Source organism: Pristis pectinata, chromosome 1 (assembly GCF_009764475.1).
Source record: "Pristis pectinata isolate sPriPec2 chromosome 1, sPriPec2.1.pri, whole genome shotgun sequence".
Lineage (NCBI taxonomy): Eukaryota > Metazoa > Chordata > Chondrichthyes > Rhinopristiformes > Pristidae > Pristis > Pristis pectinata.
In genome coordinates this window covers 92,395,804-92,413,684 of record NC_067405.1, presented here as the reverse complement: position 1 = coordinate 92,413,684, position 17,881 = coordinate 92,395,804, and the positions used below count along the sequence as shown (strand labels likewise).

The 17,881-nt window shown below is 43.1% G+C and overlaps 1 protein-coding gene across 9 annotated transcripts in view; it reads left to right on the top strand.

Moving 5' to 3' along the window:
* The window catches only part of sipa1l1 (signal-induced proliferation-associated 1 like 1), a 275,095-nt gene that overhangs the window by 239,595 nt on the left and 17,619 nt on the right, over positions 1–17,881 (top strand). For all 9 annotated transcript variants that reach the window (XM_052040153.1, XM_052040071.1, XM_052039819.1 and 6 more), the window contains one exon: positions 15,736–15,898. In XM_052040153.1, the coding sequence (XP_051896113.1) occupies positions 15,736–15,898 (163 nt within the window). The remainder of the gene's footprint in view (positions 1–15,735; positions 15,899–17,881) is intronic.

The following is a 17,881-nucleotide window of genomic DNA, read 5'->3' as shown; positions in this document are numbered from 1 at the left end:
TTAATATCTGGTGGAATGTCAGGTAGTTGAGTGTTCAAGAGATACGTTCAAACAAAAAGCTTTTAAAGTGCACATGGTTGCTAGTCTTTGGGTCACGCATGTGATTTTATTTGTCATGTTGATTGCAGTATAAGTAATCTGAGCATGGGCTTTGTTGTGTAAATTGTGAATGGCATGAAGGCATTTGACATACACTAAAGTGTAAATAGGACACTAGGGCAAGGGTAAATGAAAATCTAAAAAGTTGTAGCTGCTCGAAATCTGAAATAAAAACGAAGTGCTGGAGACATTCAGCAGGTCAGGCAGCATCTGTGGAAACAGAACCGAGTTAATATTTCAGATTGAAGGCCCTTTGTCAGAACCCAGTCAGACCTGCTGACTGTTTCCAGCATTTTCTGCTTTTACAGGGGCAAGTGTAAGTTCATGAGCAGCACCATATTTGTAAGTCCCCCTTCAAGTGTGAATTAATCATCCTTTCTTCATTGAGCACAGTGGGAGAACTTTCACAAGGAGGAGTGCAACAGGCCAGGGTCACCAGCAGTTTGGGGTTAAGGGTAATTTAATGCTGACTTCTCTGGTAACCTTCAAATCCCAAGAGGGGAGAATGAAAGAGAATAATAACCTATAAGTTTGGATGCATACTGATGCATTTTCAGTGTTGTTTGTGCAGAAGTCAATGTCCCCCCCCCCCCCCCCCCCCCCCCCCCCCCAGGTTTTGAATGCAATTATGATTGTTTACTGGTTGAATCTTGCCACTCTGAAAATTCAAACAAGCTTCCAGTCACAACTTGCATATGTGAACATTTCAGAGTTTTGCTTGAGAAATACACCCCTGTAGTTCTGAAGCATCTGTCACTGGGCACTTTCAAAACAACAATGTTTTAATAATCCTGCTGGATTCACAGCAGTGCGATTTGAAAGAGGCCACCCTGTGCAGTTCAGTGCTGGGAAACCAATTCCAGTTAGGGTCCTTGTAATTTATTATTTAGCTGCAATTCCTGGTTATCTCCCCAACTCCACATTGACAACAACCAGTCTATTGATCAACATCTCTCCACCTATCCCAACCACCCCCTCCAACATTCTAGTTGAATAGCACTTGATATCCTGCACCTCAGGAAATGTGCTTTCAAATACTCCATTCATTGATGAAGAAATATTTGGTTTTATCAGATTGATTTAATTGGTTCTTCAGCAACCAATGAACAAAACCAGGGTTATATTTACTAATTTTTTTGGGATCTGGACATACTGGCAAAGCCGTCCCTAATTGCCGTTGAATTTAGTAGCTTGGTAGGCCATTTCAGATTAAGAGGCAACTATATTTGGTGGGCTTAATGTCGCAGATAAGCTGGATGGGGTAAGGACATTGCTGAAAAATATTCCATCTGGTCCACTAATCTGGTAGTTTTGTGGTTATGGTGTTATGGTGGGATTCAATGATGGTGTCTGGATTGTCATTCCAGACTCTGGATTATGAGTCCGGTAACCTACCCACTGCAGAACCACCATACCCAACGCAAATAGCTTGCACAGATAACTCACATAAAAACAAAAAATGCTTGAGATGCACTTGCCATCAAATCATACAGCAAAGAAACAGGCCCTTTGGTTCATCATGTCTATTCTGACCATCATGTACCCATCTATGTTAATTCCATTTACCTGCACTTGAACTGTAACCTACTATATCTTGGCAATTCAAATGCTGCTTAAATTTTGTGTGAGTCTCTGCCTCCGCTATCCCTTCAGGCAGAGTATTCCATATTTTGTGATTGGAAGCTTGTGACCAGTGCTGTACCACAGAGATAGGTGCTGAGTTCCTTGCTGTTCATTACATACATTCATGATTTAGATGTGAATGATTAGAAAGTTTGCAGATGACATGAAAGTTGGAGCTGGTGTTGACAGTGAGAGGAATAATCTTATGCTACAGAATGATATTGATTAGCTGGTAAGCTGGGAAAGCAAAAGCAGACGGAATTTAACTCTGAAAAGTGTGAGGTCATTTTGGGAGGTCAAATAAGAGTAAGGCATACACCATGAATGTGAGGACCCTAGAGTGCATTGGTGGACCAGGGGAACTAGGTGTACTACCTACTGTACTGCCCATAACAATCTGAAACCTGAACACACTTGCTCTCTCTGTTGATGCTTGTTAACCTACTGTGTAATATTTCAGATTTCCAACATCTTCAATGTTTGTTTTTAGAGTGAACTTAATTTGGCATCTGATCCAGGTCTTGACCTGCATTAGTTGTGCAGTCAGATGCATTATGCATATCAAAAATAAGGCCACATTACCAATTGCATAGTGCTCAAGAATTAGATAGCACTAAAAACATTTATTATTATTCAGATGGATTACCACAGTACATGCTATCTATGAGCTGAAGCATGATGAACATTGATAGATGGCGGGGGAATAGTTCAAGGATGTACTTAAGCTCAGTCCTGAGACTATGTGGCTCTGTCGCAGAGAACTGCAGGAACTAATGGTGGTCTGGTTAAAGTGGCACTCAGTACTTTGATACCCAGTGGGCCAACTTGGAAATGGAATGCTGGTAGCTGAAGCAGGAGAAACATCTGCTGTAGAAATGATGTTTACAACCATGTGTTCTGATGTCCACATGGAAATTCAGTGATTTGTGAATTGAGCTATATAGCTGTGGAATACCCTAAAGAAAAAGACTACTCAATCAGTTCATCCTTGAAAGGATACTAGTTATTAGAACTATTCTTGGTAATCAGGCAAAGCTCTTAGCTTTAGCAATAAGCTTCAAGACATGCAAGTGTTTAATCCATTCTGCAGATATACTTCTAAACACAGTGTGCAAAAAGCTCAAGTAATGTGAAAGATCTTTGAAGGCAAACAACATATTGTCATCATTTGTTTGGTTATGACTCATTTACCTGCATTGCCAGCCTAATTTAGACTCAGATTACATAAGCACCCCTAAGAGTGACAAATCAATACTGAGATCCAAAACTTTATTTTAAATTTTGATTTTAATTTAGAATTTTGGGTTCTAGTAAGAATGAACACTTCAGAAATAATATATCGGAATGGAATTTTTAAAAAAAGTTGTAAGGGGAGAGACTGCTTATTTCCTGCTGTCTCTTCCATTAAAGTTTCCTATTTATATATGGTGAAATACTGCAATGAGCAATAGGACAGACATGAACGTTGCAAGGCATCAGTGCTGCCATTCACATGAAGAATGATATTAACAAGTTCATAAGACTTTAAGGCATTTGTACATGCATTGCTGTTGCCCAAACATTTTCAAAACGTGCTAATAATATTTACCTATACTGTACCTTGCATTATCAAATCATTGCAAAAAGAGTGTGCTGGCAGCTACATGTGCTTTAAAATTACGCAGGTGCATGCCTTCACTGTGGAATTATATATGTTAATTATAAACTACCTTACACTGTAAAATAATTTCTGTATAATGTTTGTGCTATTTACATGGAGAAAGGAACATCCCCTTAAGCAATTATGTGATCAATCGATTGGTCAACATTCATTCACATAATTGTTTTCATCAACTGTCTGTCAGCCACGCAGCTTGGTTTCTGATTTTGCATGTTTGTAAGTGTGTGCACTGATTTTTGAAGGCTGTCTAGGTTGAAATTTTTCATCCTCGTATGTATTTTGTTAGAAACTTCCATCACCTGTTTGTGCAGAAAGAAAAACTTGTTTATTTTTAAAAATGATTAGAAAATTGTAGAATTGTATAGAGTAAGGGCTTGTCATTTAGGACTTGAAAGATTCCTAAGCAGAAGGTTATAAATCTTTGGAATTCTCTGAAGTGCAAGCTGTGGATGCTCAGTCATTGAGTATTTCCAAGACTGATTTTTGTTACTAAGGGAAATAGAGGATATCAGCGTCAGATAGAAAAGTGAATGAGAAATAGCTCTTTGGAATGAGAAAAAGAAAACTGCATATTCTAACTAGTAAAATTTTGAGTCCAAGTAGAGAAATTACTAAAGCCAAGGAAAGAGTTCTAAAAGTAATTGAAAATGTACTGTTTCCTTTTACCCAAGAAGAATGGAGATTTGATGTTACACTAGATTCAGGTGAGAACATGGCGAGTACACAACAGGAAGGAGACACTGAAGCCCAGATTTAGTGAAGCAGTGACAGGACTGAATGAGTTAAAATGAGAAGAAGTTGCTTAGGCTAGGCTTGTATTCCCTGAAGTGTAGGAAATCAGAGGTTGAGATAAGAGATTTTAAAGATGATTAGAGAGAATAGACAAAGGGGCACTATTTTCACTGGTTGGGGAATTTAGAACAAAGGGAGTTAACCTTAAAATTAGAACTGAGCCACTGAAGAGTGATATCAGGAAATAATTCTTTGTGCACATGGGATTGGAAATCTGGAATAAAACAAAATTTTGAAATTCTCATCTGGTCAGGAAGTATCTGTGGATTTTTTGTTCAAAGCGTGGCAGCTTAAAAGATAAAAAAAGAGTTTTAAAGATCTGTATATCCAGGAAATATGAAATAAATCAATAATATTTTTAGGTGCTAATAAATCTTTTGTTTTAAGAGGATTCTGGCATTCTATTCTGTTTATAAACACCTAAATTACTAAATTGGATACCATTTTCTCCTGTATCTGTAAATGATCTAAGAATTCCTACATGAGCAGCATTGATGGTATGCTTTTCTAAGAGTCATAAAGTCATGGACACATACAGCAAAGGAAAAAGCCCTTCAGCACTAATCATCAACCACTCATTTACACTTTTCCAATATTAATCCTCCCCTACATTCCTATCAACTCCCACCCCCCCCCCCACCCCAGATTTTACCATTCACCTACACATTAGGGGCAATTTACGGTAGCCAATTAACCTCCTTATCTGTACAACTCTGGAAAGTGGAGGAAACCAGAGCACCCAGAGGAAACCCATACACTCAATGGGAGAATATGCAAACCCCACAGACAGCACCCGAGGTCAAAATTGAATCCAGGTCTCTGATGCTGTGAGACAGTGACCCTACTAGCTGCACCATTGTGTTGCCCTGTCACATCATTGATGATTGAGCTCATTATAGGTATACCGAAAGGTGGAACTGAAAATTGCATTTAACGAGGGCAGAGAACTCAGACAGAAGTGATTTAACAAGTTGAAAAGACTTTAGAGTGGGCGACTGAGAAACTTCGTGTCCATTTTGTCTGCCTATGATGTAATGAGCGCCCAATTTACTGAGTTCCAGAGCCTTGAGGTGTTAAGGTATTACTGATGTTTATCAGTTGAAACTGCACAATTTACCAACTTGGAAGCATTGCAATATTTTGCACTCCCCAACCCAGTCAAACCACCTTCCCAATTCAGGTGTTGCCTTGCAGCATTATCTGGTACTGAAGGAAAGGATCCCAGCTCGTACTAATGAGCCAATCCATTCCATCAGTCATCATCGGTGCTTTGGAGTATTGCAGGGTGACCCGGTTTACAATCACCTGGAGCTGGAAATGCCAAGACTGTTATCAAATATGTTCTGAAACATCTGATCACTTGACTCTAAAGCACACAACAGTTGCCTAAAGTTTGCAAATCCCAATCAATTACTGTAAAAAGGTTTCCCTCCCTCCCTATGTAGTTGTGTATCTTAACTCCTTATGATTATTAAAAAAAATATATAATTTTACACACTTACCGAGGTGGAAAGGATATTGGGAGATTTCTCAAGGGGGCCTACACTATCCCAAAATTTCCCATCCACTTTCTTCTCCCCCTCTCCCCACCCTCCATGTGGGAAATCTTAATCAAAACCGGAATATGCTGGAATTGAGCAGCACCTGTAATCTCGGAGGATTGCAATTTGTGCCAAATGAACAGGGGCTGTGAGCTGAGAACTTAAATAGCATTTCATCCTTCACTTCAATGGAAAATAACAAGGGTAGCTGAGGGTACGTGGTGAGGTGGTGGTGCAGTTAATTTGAACAGCAAGATCTGTATTAGTTTTCAAATGCTTATGCCTTGAAGTTCAATTTCATAATTCTGACTTTTTTTTGGTTACAACAATATAGCATATTATAGCGATGACCTCCATTTCCAGGTTATTTTGTGGACTCTGTAGTGGCTAGCCACACACTACAAAATGAAGACACAGAGTCGCTGGTTCGAAATCAGAAGTCGAATGAACGACAGGGGCGCGGTGCGCCTTTAATATCCCAAAACTTCCCGCGCTACAGTTCCCGCGCTGATGTCACGCGCGGGTCGCCTGACCTTCCCGCGCGCGGGCTTTCTTAGCCCGATGATGGGGAAGAAGGAGGGCCCCGCGCCATCTTGGATTGGGGCCTCCGACAACGTTCGCGATGTCGGGAGCCGGTTTGATGCCGGTGCAGTGAGTTGCTATGTAACCCCCCCCAGAACTGGCAATACCGTCGCGAAAACCAGAATTAAATCAACTATGACTTGGGTGGCCTGCTCCTGCACCGCACTCGCTGGACCACCACGGGTTGGTCCAAGACTAAATGAGCCGGCTTCAGCTAGTCAATCATAACCACATCCTCGCGCCCCCCAATGTCCAGCACAAACGTAGATCCATTGTTCCTGATGACCCGGAAAGGCCCTTCATACGGCCATTGCAGCGGTGATCGGTGCGCGCCCCTCCTGACGCAGACAAACTTACAATCTTGGAGGGAAGTCGGCATACGGGTCGGGGCCTGTTCGTGTCGCGAGGTGGGAATCGGGGCCAGGTTTCCAAGCCGCTCACGCAGCCGGTCGAGCGCCACGGCAGGTTCTTCCTCTGGCCTCCGAGGGCCTGGTAGGAACTCGTCCGGGACGACTAAGGGTATTCCGTAGACCATCTCCACGGATGAGGCACGCAGGTCCTCTTTTGGCGCAGTGCATATCCCCAGCAGGACCCAGGGGAGTTCGTCTACCCAGTTGGGCCCCTTAAGGCGGGCCATAAGTGCTGACTTGAGGTGGCAATGGAACCTCTCCACCAGCCCATTGGATTGTGGGTGATAGGCGGTGGTGAGGTGGATCCGGGAACCCCACAAGTCGGTGACGGCAGACCACAGGCCGGAGGTGAATTGAGCTCCCCTGTCTGAGGTGATATGTGCTGGGACACCGAAACGGGCCACCCAAGTTGATGAAAGGGCCCGTGCGCAGGACTGGGTGGAGGTGTCTGCGAGGGGAATGGTTTCAGGCCAGCGGGTAAAACGGTCGACAATTGTGAGGAGGTACCGCACTCCTCGGGAAGACTGGGAGGGGGCCGACCAGGTCGACATGGATATGGTCGAACCTCCGGCGGGTAGGTTGAAAATCCTGCAGGCGGGCCTTGACGTGCTGCTGTACTTTCGAGGTCTGGCAGTGAGTGCAGGACCGGGCCCATTTGGAAACCTGTTTACGCAGGCCATGCCAGATGAACTTGTCTGACACCATCTGGACAGTAGTCTGGATGAATGGGTGTGCAAGGCCATGGATGGCATCAAGCACCCGTTGGCGCCAGGCAACTGGGACGATGGGGCGGGATCTACCTGTGGAGATATCTCAGAGCAGGGTGCGCTCACTGGGGCTTACCAGTAGGTCTTGCAGTTGCAGGCCCGAGACTGCAGTGCGATAGCTGGGCATCTCCATGTCCGTTCGCTGTGCCTCCGCCAAGACGCCGAAATCCACCCCCTGGGACAAAACTTGGATGGTGGGCTGTGACATTGCATCTGCGACCACGTTCTCTTTCCCAGACAGGTGGCGGACGTCAGTGGTGAACTCTGAGATGTACGACAAGTGCCGCTGCTGCCGTGCTGACCAGGGATCTGAGACCTTGTTGAAAGCTGTAAATGGCCTGTCCTCCAAGAAGTATCGGAAGTGTCTGATAGCCAGGTACAATGCCAACAGCTTGTGGTCGAAGGCGCTATATTTGAGCTCTGGTGGTCGAAGGTGCCTGCTGAAGAACACCAGTGGTTGCCAACGCCCTTCTATAAGCTGTTCTAGAACACCTCCGACCGCTGTGCTGGAGGCGTCGACCGTGAGGGCAGTCGGGACGTCCGTGCGAGGATGCATCAACATGACCGCGTCCGCCAAGGCCTGCTTGGTTTCGACGAACACGGTGTGAGCCTCTTTCGACCAAACAATGTCCTTGCTTCCGCCTGACAGGAGAGCAAACAACAGGCGCATGATGCGGGCCACGGATGGTATGAACCGGTGATAAAAGTTTACCATACCGAGGAATTCCTGCAGGCCCTTGATGGAGGTGGGTCTGGCAAAATAGCGGATGGCATCGACCTTCGCAGTCGGGCATGGCGCCGTGTTTGTCGATCCGATGGCCCAGGAAATCGATTGTCTCCAGCCCGAATTGGCATTTGGCTGGGTTGACGGTCAGGCTGAAAGCCCTCAGGTGAGAAAAGAGTTGGCGGAGGTGCGTGAAATGTTCTTGGCGGCTGTTGCTGGTGATCAAGATGTCGTCGAGGTATATGAAGGCGAAGTCAAGGTCGCATCGGACTGCGTCCATCAGTTGTTGGAAGGACTGAGTAGCGTTCTTGAGACCAAAGGGCATCCAGACGAATTCAAAGAGGCCGAAAGGTGTGATCAGCGCCGTCTTCAGAATGTTGTCCGGATGCACTGGGATCTGGTGATACCCGCAGTCGAGGTCGACCTTGGAAAAAATGGACCGCCCATGAAGGTTGGCAGCAAAGTCCTGAATGTGCGGCACAGGGTACTGGTGCGGGGTAGTAATGTCGTTGAGGCGTCGGTAATCGCCACAGGGTCGCCAGCCTCCAGCTGCCTTGGGAACCATGTGTAGCGGAGAGGCCCATGGGCTGTCCGATCTGCGGATGATCCCCAGCTCCTCCATTTTTTTGAATTCCTCTTTCACGAGGCGAAGCTTGTCTGGGGGTAGCCGCCGGGCACGGGCGTGGAGGGGAGGGCCCTGGGTGGGGATGTGATGCTGGACGCCGTGCTTGGGCAGGGTGGTGGAGAACTGGGGCGTTAGTATGGACGGGAACTCTGCCAGGACCCTGGCAAACTCGTTGGTTGACGTGGTGGCAGAGTTGAGGTGTGGGGCCGGTAGCTTGGCCTCACCCAACGAGAACGTTTGGAAGGTCCTGGCATGTACCAAACACTTACCCCGCAGGTCAACCAGCAAACTGTTGGCGCGAAGGAAGTCTGCCCTGAGGAGTGGTTGCGTGACGGCGACCAGGATGAACCTCCAAGTAAAGTTGCAGGTGCCGAACTGGAGGTGTACCAAACGGGTGCCAAAGGTCCAAATGGCGCTGCTGTTGGTGGCTCTGAGGGCGGGTCCTGGTGTGCAGTTGCGAGTCTCGCGGCTGTTGGGAGGCATGACGCTGACCGGCTCCGGTGTCTGCTAGGAACCGACGTCCGGAACACCTGTCCCACACATGCAAGAGACTACCTGGGTGGCCAGCCATCGTAACCATCAGCGGTGGCTGGCTCTGGCATTTCCCGGAAACCTGCATGGTGGCCGGCATCTGTGGGCGTCAGTGCCCCACTGCTGGTGGTAGAAACACCATTGGTCGGTCGGTGTCTCAGACCTGGTGGCAGGTGGGGTGCATTCGATTGCCGGGTCTGGCCTGCTGGGCCGCTGGGTACGTGGCATGGCAACACGCTCGACGGATGCCCCACTCTCCTTTTTCACCCGCCAAAGGACATCCGCCTGGGCGGCCACCTTCCGGGGGTCGCTGAAATTGGCATCCGCCAAGAGCATGTGGATGTCGTCGGGTAACTGCTCCAGGAAGATCTGCTCAAACAGCAGGCAGGGTTTATGCCCGTCTGCCAGGGCCAACATCTCGTTCATGAGCGCGGAGGGGGGTCTGTCACCCAACCCATCGAGGTGGAAGAGGCGGGAGGCCCGTTCGCGTCAGGAAAGGCCGAAAGTCTCGAGAAGGAGGGTCTTGAACTTATTGTACTTCTCTGCCTCCGAGGGCGCCTAGATGAAGTCCTCGACCTGGGCTGCGGTGTCTTGGTCGAGGGCGCTCACCACGTAATAGTACTTGGTGTCGTCCCTGGTGATCTGGCGAATCTGGAACTGGGCCTCGGCCTGGTCGAACCAGACACAGGGCCGGAGGGTCCAGAAGGTGGGCAGTTTAAGGGCTACTGCCTGTACCTCTTGCTGTGCAGACATCGTGGGTCCAAAAACGTTTGGGCCCGTCGGGGTCACCAATGTAGCGGTTCGCTACAAACTACAAAATGAAGACACAGAGTCGCTGGTTCGAAATCAGAAGTCGAATGAGCGACAGGGGCACGGTGTGCCTTTAATATCCCAAAACTTCCCGCGCTACAGTTCCCGTGCTGACATCACGCACGGGTCACCTGACCTTCCCGTGCGCGGGCTTTCCTAGCCCGACGATGGGGAAGAAGGAGGGCCCCGCGCCATCTTGGATCAGGGCCTCCAACGACATTCGCGATGTCAGGAGCTGGTTCGATGCCGGTGTGGTGAGTCGCTACAACTCCAGAAACTTGACATGTTTGTCATCCTTGTGTGTGATATGGTTTCCAAGTTGGAACACAGTGAATGATAATTCCCTGTGTAGAATTTCAGGGGAACATGGCCCATGCTATCCTACCCCTCGTCAGGCACACCAGGAATAAAATGGTGTTTCAACATAGAGCCAAACTGTGATGCATTCTTGGCGTGTGGTGATTCTCTGTGCAACACTGCCTCAAACCCCAACCCCACCCAATAACTGAAGCAATCATCCTTAGATGTTCAGCTGTACATCCAACATCTACCAATCTGCTAGTATTTGACAGAATGTGAAGCAAAACAATTTCTAAGGCCGACTTCGATAAAATGAAATAAACTGTCTACAATCAACTTGAAAAACCTGTTAATTGTTAAAATTGCCGTGGGAGGTGTTCAAAGCTGAATCTAATGTGATACAAAATGTTTATACGCTTAAGGGAAAAAGAATTCAATTGCCAAAGAATCAAGCCATGCATGATGGGAGAGGAATAGAATAAATCTAAAGGAGAAACCACACCAAAATGCAAAAACTAGCACAGATCCTGGCAAATGGGTGAGATTTATAAATCAGTAAAATGGAATAATAAGAATTACAAAAAGAAATTTGTAAGGGGGACTACCAAGGTCAGCATGAATAAACTTTTAAAATTACATTTGGAAAAAGGCATGAGCAATGTGGGCCTCTTTAAAAACTGAAGATGATGTTATAAATACAGAAATAACAAATATGATAAATAATTACTTTGTTCTGTTTACATGGAAAAGAACCGTATGCTGGACCCCTCAAGGAAACTAATAATGAATCACTAAAATTAGTGCTGCCTTCTTAGGTGGCCCTTGGGGTTGAGAATGAGTTAGTTCCCCTCCAGTTCTGTGGATTCTGAGGTGACAGATGAGGCTGATGTGGAACCTGCTGATTATTCCTCAATGTTGAGTAAGAGTGCTTGGTGGGTGGAAGTGAAGGAGTGGGCGGGTGGGTAGTTTGGGAGGCAGTGCTCTTTATCCAGGACTCTGTGCATTCCAAAAACATTGACCTGATAAAACCCTGAATGCTCCTCCACTTAGAGCAGTCATGGACAAGGGATTCCCAACTGATGGAGATGTTGCGTTTTTTTATAAGAAGGTTTTGAGAATATCCTTGAATATTTTTCTCTTTCCAATTTACAGTCTCTTCCCATGGTAGAGCTTGGAACAGAGTGAATTAGATTAAGACAAATAAAGAAAATGTATTAACTTTAATTCCAGGAAGTTAAAGGAACTCAGCAACTGATCTGATTAAAAAATCTCCTGAAATTCTCTCAATTAAGGAACCATTCGTTTTTCTCACCTTTCTTTGGATTGGCTGAGTGAAACCAATGAATTATAGGTGACTCAACCTCATATCTGTTGCCACAAATTACTGGAGTATAAGGATAGTAACTGAGCATCTTTAACATTTTCAGCTGCTCAGTAGGAGCTGGCATTAATTTGCAAAGGATAGCTCATATTTCTTGAATCAAATTAAATTTCTTGCAGAGGTGATTAATGGAGTGGACAATCTAAAGACATTATTTTTATGGATTTACAGAAGGAATTTAATAAGGATGCTCAGAAGAGACTGCTGTGAAGTCCTGACCTGATTAGTAGAATAACTGGCAGATACTTAAGTTGACAAAATATGACTAATGGTATCCTACAGGGATTCTTATTCGGATGTCAACTGTTCATCATCTATTACTTGGATGTCAGGATAGAGAGTTACATATCCAAGTTTATCAATGTTACAAAGGAAAGCATCATTGCATACAGTGTAGAAAAACTCAGATTTACAAAGAGACATTCTTAGATTAAGTGAATAGTTAAAACCCCAGAAAATAGTGTTCAATTCAACCAATGGGAAGTCATTCACTGTGGTTCTGAAAAGATAAGTCTTTGTGCTTTCTAAATGGTGATCCAAAGAAATTTAAGCATCCATATATGTCATTAAAATATTATGAACAAGTACAAAATATAATAAAAAGGTTAATTGAATGCTGGGCTTATACTTAGAGGTCTGAATATAAAGAATTGGATGTCGTACCACAGATACACAAATCCTTGGATAGAACACACCAAGAATACTGTGAGTAGTTCTTGCACCATTTCTTAGGAAGGAAGGGAGTGCAGCATAGTTTTACTGGAATTATACAAATTATGGGGAATTTACGGAAGCTGGGGTGATATTCCCTGAAATTTAGAAGGTAAAAGTGTGACTTGATTGAAGTGATCAGGATATAAAGGGGAATTGATTAAGAGAAACCATGCTGGCCATGGGATCCAGGACTCCCTTCTCATAATTCTGACAAATAGAAGCTTGAGCTTATACCGAGTGGACAGCAGATATGAGCAGCTCGGCATATACTTCACAGTGAGCAACATTATTACTTGGAAATATGCTATTAACTGATGATTCAACTGGTTGTACTGTAGGCAATAAGCAGCCACTGCTTACTTTTCTGGTCCTAATAAAGTTAACACCAAACCCTTGATATGTGAATGAATGGTCTCAAAGATAACCTGTAGCTAAACCCTTTAGCAGCTATTTTCCCAAGCCACGTGCCTCTTACCACGTGAACTGTGGGCATCCAATTTCAGAATAATTAGAGAATTTAACACATCTTATGACATGCTATATACCTCTATTTTAAATATTGAAATCTAGTACAGCAAGCCATATAATCCACAGAAGCTATTTGGTCCTGATCTTCTTGTGAGGCATTGTCAATATACAGACTTAGGCATGAACCAAAAAAAATATTGTGGTGCAAGATTTGGGGAACCTTTGAGGTTTATTTTTTCCTTTTCCTGACACTGAAGGAACAACACTTTAGCTGTTTCTCCTTTTACTCAGAATTCCCCTTAACAGTTTGGTACAAATTTCTCTCCTCAGAAATAGGATGCTCTTTTATTTCCTGCTGGGCAGTTCCTAACCACAGCTCAAAGCCAGTGAAATGCACATATCAGTGTCAAAAGCTTAACCTACGTTTGAAATCTGTTTTCATTTGAAAAAAGGGCTAAGGAATCCTTTACTCCTTTTTCAGCACAATACTAAATACTTCTCCACACCAATCCCAATCAGACCCTGCCTTCCCCCTCACATTTTAGTCCCAAACTAATAAGAATCAGCAATTAATCTGGTACCCTTTGTATCTTCCAGTCCTACTGTTGTACAGTCCTACTGCACATTGTTTCTTGTTGTATAAAGTAAAATTACACTTGGGGAGCTGACTTCCACTACTCATTGTATTCCTGAGCCTGTTAAGCAAGTTGACCAATGGTGTGTACTAGGTTATTGTCTTAGTTCACCCACAACACGGTATCCCCTAAGAAACAGAGCACCAAAATTTTCTCCAAACCAACTAGGAAAGGTAATTTCCAGCCATTGCTTATAGAGCTAACCAACAAAGGAACATAGGGATTGCATGTTGAAGGAAAGTCTGTCTGTATAGTTCATATACTGAAGTGGTGTTTGCATGAAACATTAATGCAGTTTTGAAAATTGATCTCCATGCATTAATTTATAGCAGACTTTGATGTGAAGTAAAAAAAAATTAGTGATGCAAAGCACTGAGAACCATTGGCTTATCATTCACCTGTTGATTCAAGCATGCTAGATTTATCACGTATCTCTGTCACTAAATCCAGATTAACACATTCAAGAATTGTGTAATCTTCCTGCGCTCATCCCTACCTGAGTAACGACTGCTTGATATTAGCTTTTTCAAACAGTTTTTTTTCCTGGTTTTAGTTTCATAGCATCCTTTTACAATATTTTTATTAAATCCATAAAAAAAATACAGAGTACATGCATCAATAAAAGTAAAAATACTACTGAATACATTGTAATAAGTCGTATTTAGGATTACAATACTCTAAATCAATAATCACATATAGTAGTTAGTTAATAAGGAAAGAAAAAATTGAAATATTTTATTACAAAAAAAAATCTACCCCCACTACCAAAACCTGAAGCTGTTAGATAGAAGAAACAGCAAGGAAAAAGCCTTAAAAAAACGTAACAGTGTCAGCCAATATCTGCATTTTAGTCCCCAAATCAGAGATTTTGAAAATATTTCAAAAAGAGTCCCCACAGGGTTTGAAAGTCTAGGTTAGATTCAAAAACTGAACAGCGAATCTTCTCTAGATTTGGGTATGACATAACATCCCGTAACCATTGAACGTGTGTAGGTGGAGTAGCTTCCTTCCATTTAAGCAACACAGCTCTCCTGGCTATAAGAGAAATAAAAGCCAGAATATGTAAATCAGAAGCCTTCAAAGTTATATCTTTTTCTCCAACGATCCCAAATAGTGCAGTCAAAGGATTAAGTTTAAAATTTATTTTAAGTACAGAAAAAGTATGAAAGACCTCTGTCCAATATTTTTTAAGACTCTGACAAGTCCAAAACATGTGAATTAAGGAAGCCACTCCGTTATTGCATTTATCACAGTAAGGAGATATATCAGAATAAAAAGTTTCATAGCATCCTGAAGTTGTGCACAGAGTTACCTTGTTTTTGCTCATGTTTCATATATATACCTCAATAGTTCTCCCTCCCCTCCTTTCAGTGCTGAAGGGATATAATTCTCATAAATAAATCTGTGACAAAGTGGCAGGCAATTTTAACCAGCATGTTTGTTGGGAAATGGGTTAAGAATGGGGTTTTACTCCCCATATGATTTTATTCTCCGATGGAGTATAAAATCGGGGTAGGGTTGTAGAAGTGATATTGCAACTAATCCTGTGGGTTGCCTGTGCTAGAAGGTTGCTTAAGATTAGCTCCTGCAGTTGTTCTCACGCAGCAGTTTGGATGATGAATCCCTTACTTTGGTATCATCAAAACTAGACACAGGTTGAGTCAGAAAGGAGTGGAAGGAAAAACCCTTAGTTTTAATGTGCTTCAGACAAATCATGAACAGGCATGCATGTTGTGGTTGTTGGTAATACTGAATATTGTGTAATTGGCATATCCCACAGAAAGAAAGAAAACATTCAACACTATCCTTGGCTGAATTAAGATCTAGCATGCATTGTGCAGCAATTTGTCGGTTCTCCTGTATTAACCTCACAACAGATAAATCTGCAGCTCAATCACCTTAGCCTCTCTTACAGCATATCTGTTAGAGAAATTAACATGCCATGAACAATACATCCCAAAAGATCTTCTTTTTCTGTGTATGGATGCCTGCATAAAACTAATCATAGACATTACACTTTATTATAAATAGTTTAACCAAAGATTGTAGTTGATTGCTTATTCTCTTTACTAGGCGCCATCATAGTGATGTTTGTGAAATTACGCAGACGAGACTCAGGGCTTCAGTTCGGGACTTGAGGTCTCCTCAGAGGTCATCAAAGTCAACAATTGAAGACGACTTGAAGAAGCTAATTAACCTGGAAAGTCCTCCCCCAGACACCGGCAAAGATGGAAAGGTATACAAATAATAAATAGTTGTACTTAATGAGAATGGTGGACCTGGATCAAATTCCTTGCCATATGGCTTCCTTTAGAATCTGGTATTTTTAACTTTAAAGCTATTCTGCCTAGCTTTTAAGTTTATTTGTTTAGAACATCATTCAGCTTTATTATAAAGCACTTCTAAAGTGAGAGTGCTATTTACCCAATGATACAAGAGAGAAGGAATTAAATGCTTTGAGAAGTTAGTTATAGAGCAAACACCTGCCATTTGATTGGAGACAGCTTTTAAAGTGCAAACTTAAAGAGGTTTTAGTTTTGGAGCCAAGGTTTACAGTCACTTACTATTAGTGTTGAAGTGCACCTGATGACTTGGAGATTGTTGCAAAGGCTTCCTGTCAGTGATCTCCAGTTTGAAAAATCCATGAATAGAATAGCTGGCGAATGCTTCCAACGTTTTCAAGGAACTTAAAATAAATCTGACGCAAAGATACTACAAATCCTACATCTCACTGCTGACCTTGGTGCCTCAGTGAAAGGCTTCATCAAGTGATCTTTGCTTTCACAAAGCGCAGTGTCTAGTTTGTGTGTACAGTTTTCAAGTGGTAGAAAGCATTTACTAGTATTTTTTCAGAGGCACAACGGCACATTGCACACAGCCAGTGTGCCTTTCTAACATGCCTGACTGATGGATCAATTCATTTACATTGCAGCAAAAAACTTCTGTTTAAAAGAACATTTTTAAGTATTTTTCTTGAGGTGAATGAGATCAGTGATATATGCTTTTGCCACCTTTTGCACCCAAGGTCAGCACGAAGCACTTTCAAATTGGGTAATGTTCAGCTGTCTGTAGAATAAAGCTCCCTTTCTCTGCTTTAAGGTGACTCTACCCCAACTTTAGCAGCACACAATTAAATACATATTTATTTTTAACTAACTAGCCTCCCCGAAGCAAAATTGGTGCATTGTGCACTCATTCCTACAAGTGTCTTAGTCAATACACCCTGCAGTTCATTTCCTGGAAGCCTCCTGGTCAACAGACTTCAATCTCCTCCTTCACTGTCCTGTTGTGTGCCATTTGAGTCACATAGGTTGCAAGATGATTTCACTTTTAAAAACAAATTAACCATGCTGGTGTGCAAGAAGGAGATAGGATAAGTGGTTTTCATGTTATAATTATCCCTTGTTTTAAGGGTGTATACTTCCCTTGTGGGTGTGCTTGCATGCATGCATACCAGCATATAAAAATATTAATATTGCGGATTCAAATATGAGCTAGAAATGTGCAGAGGTTAATCTAAACATTGTGACCACGTTTCCAGTGAAGGCTTCATGACATCTAACTCAGTGAATGACTGTTGCAGTGACTGAAAAGAAGGACTTTGAATGTTATGCCATACAGAAGACATCAGAAGATTCCAGGTTGCTTTACAGACAACTGTGGTTGATGTGTAGTTGCAATTATGATGGATGTGTACATAGTCACTTGGTACATGATCCACATTGAACACAAGGTCCCAAAAATAGTAAATAAGATATATGACAATTTCATAGTGTTGGCTGAAGGAAGAATTTTCTCTTTGTTCTATTCTGAATTGTGCAAGAGATCTTTAATGCCGACCTGAGCAGGAAAACCTGCTCTCAGTTTAACTCAGCACCTAAACATAGGTACTTGCTGTAAAAATGTGTGAAATTGTTTGCCTCGTTAAATTTCTGTCTCCATCTTTCTGTTAGCCTTAGCTCAACAATTGCATTTTCATATCGAAGTCAGGAACTCACGGCCAGTTGTTTAAGTGCGTAATCTAGGCTGCCAAGTCCAATATGTAGAACCTGTTAATAATTTTAAAAGTCTTTCCTTTTCCAAATGCAGAAATTCCAGCCTGCTCAATCATCTCTCAAACTTGCATCATCTAGATTCTGTTAACATGTTGTACATTATTGATGCTTTAAAACACTTTGTGTGACATGGAGATTTGATCTGAATGTGATCTAACCAGGTT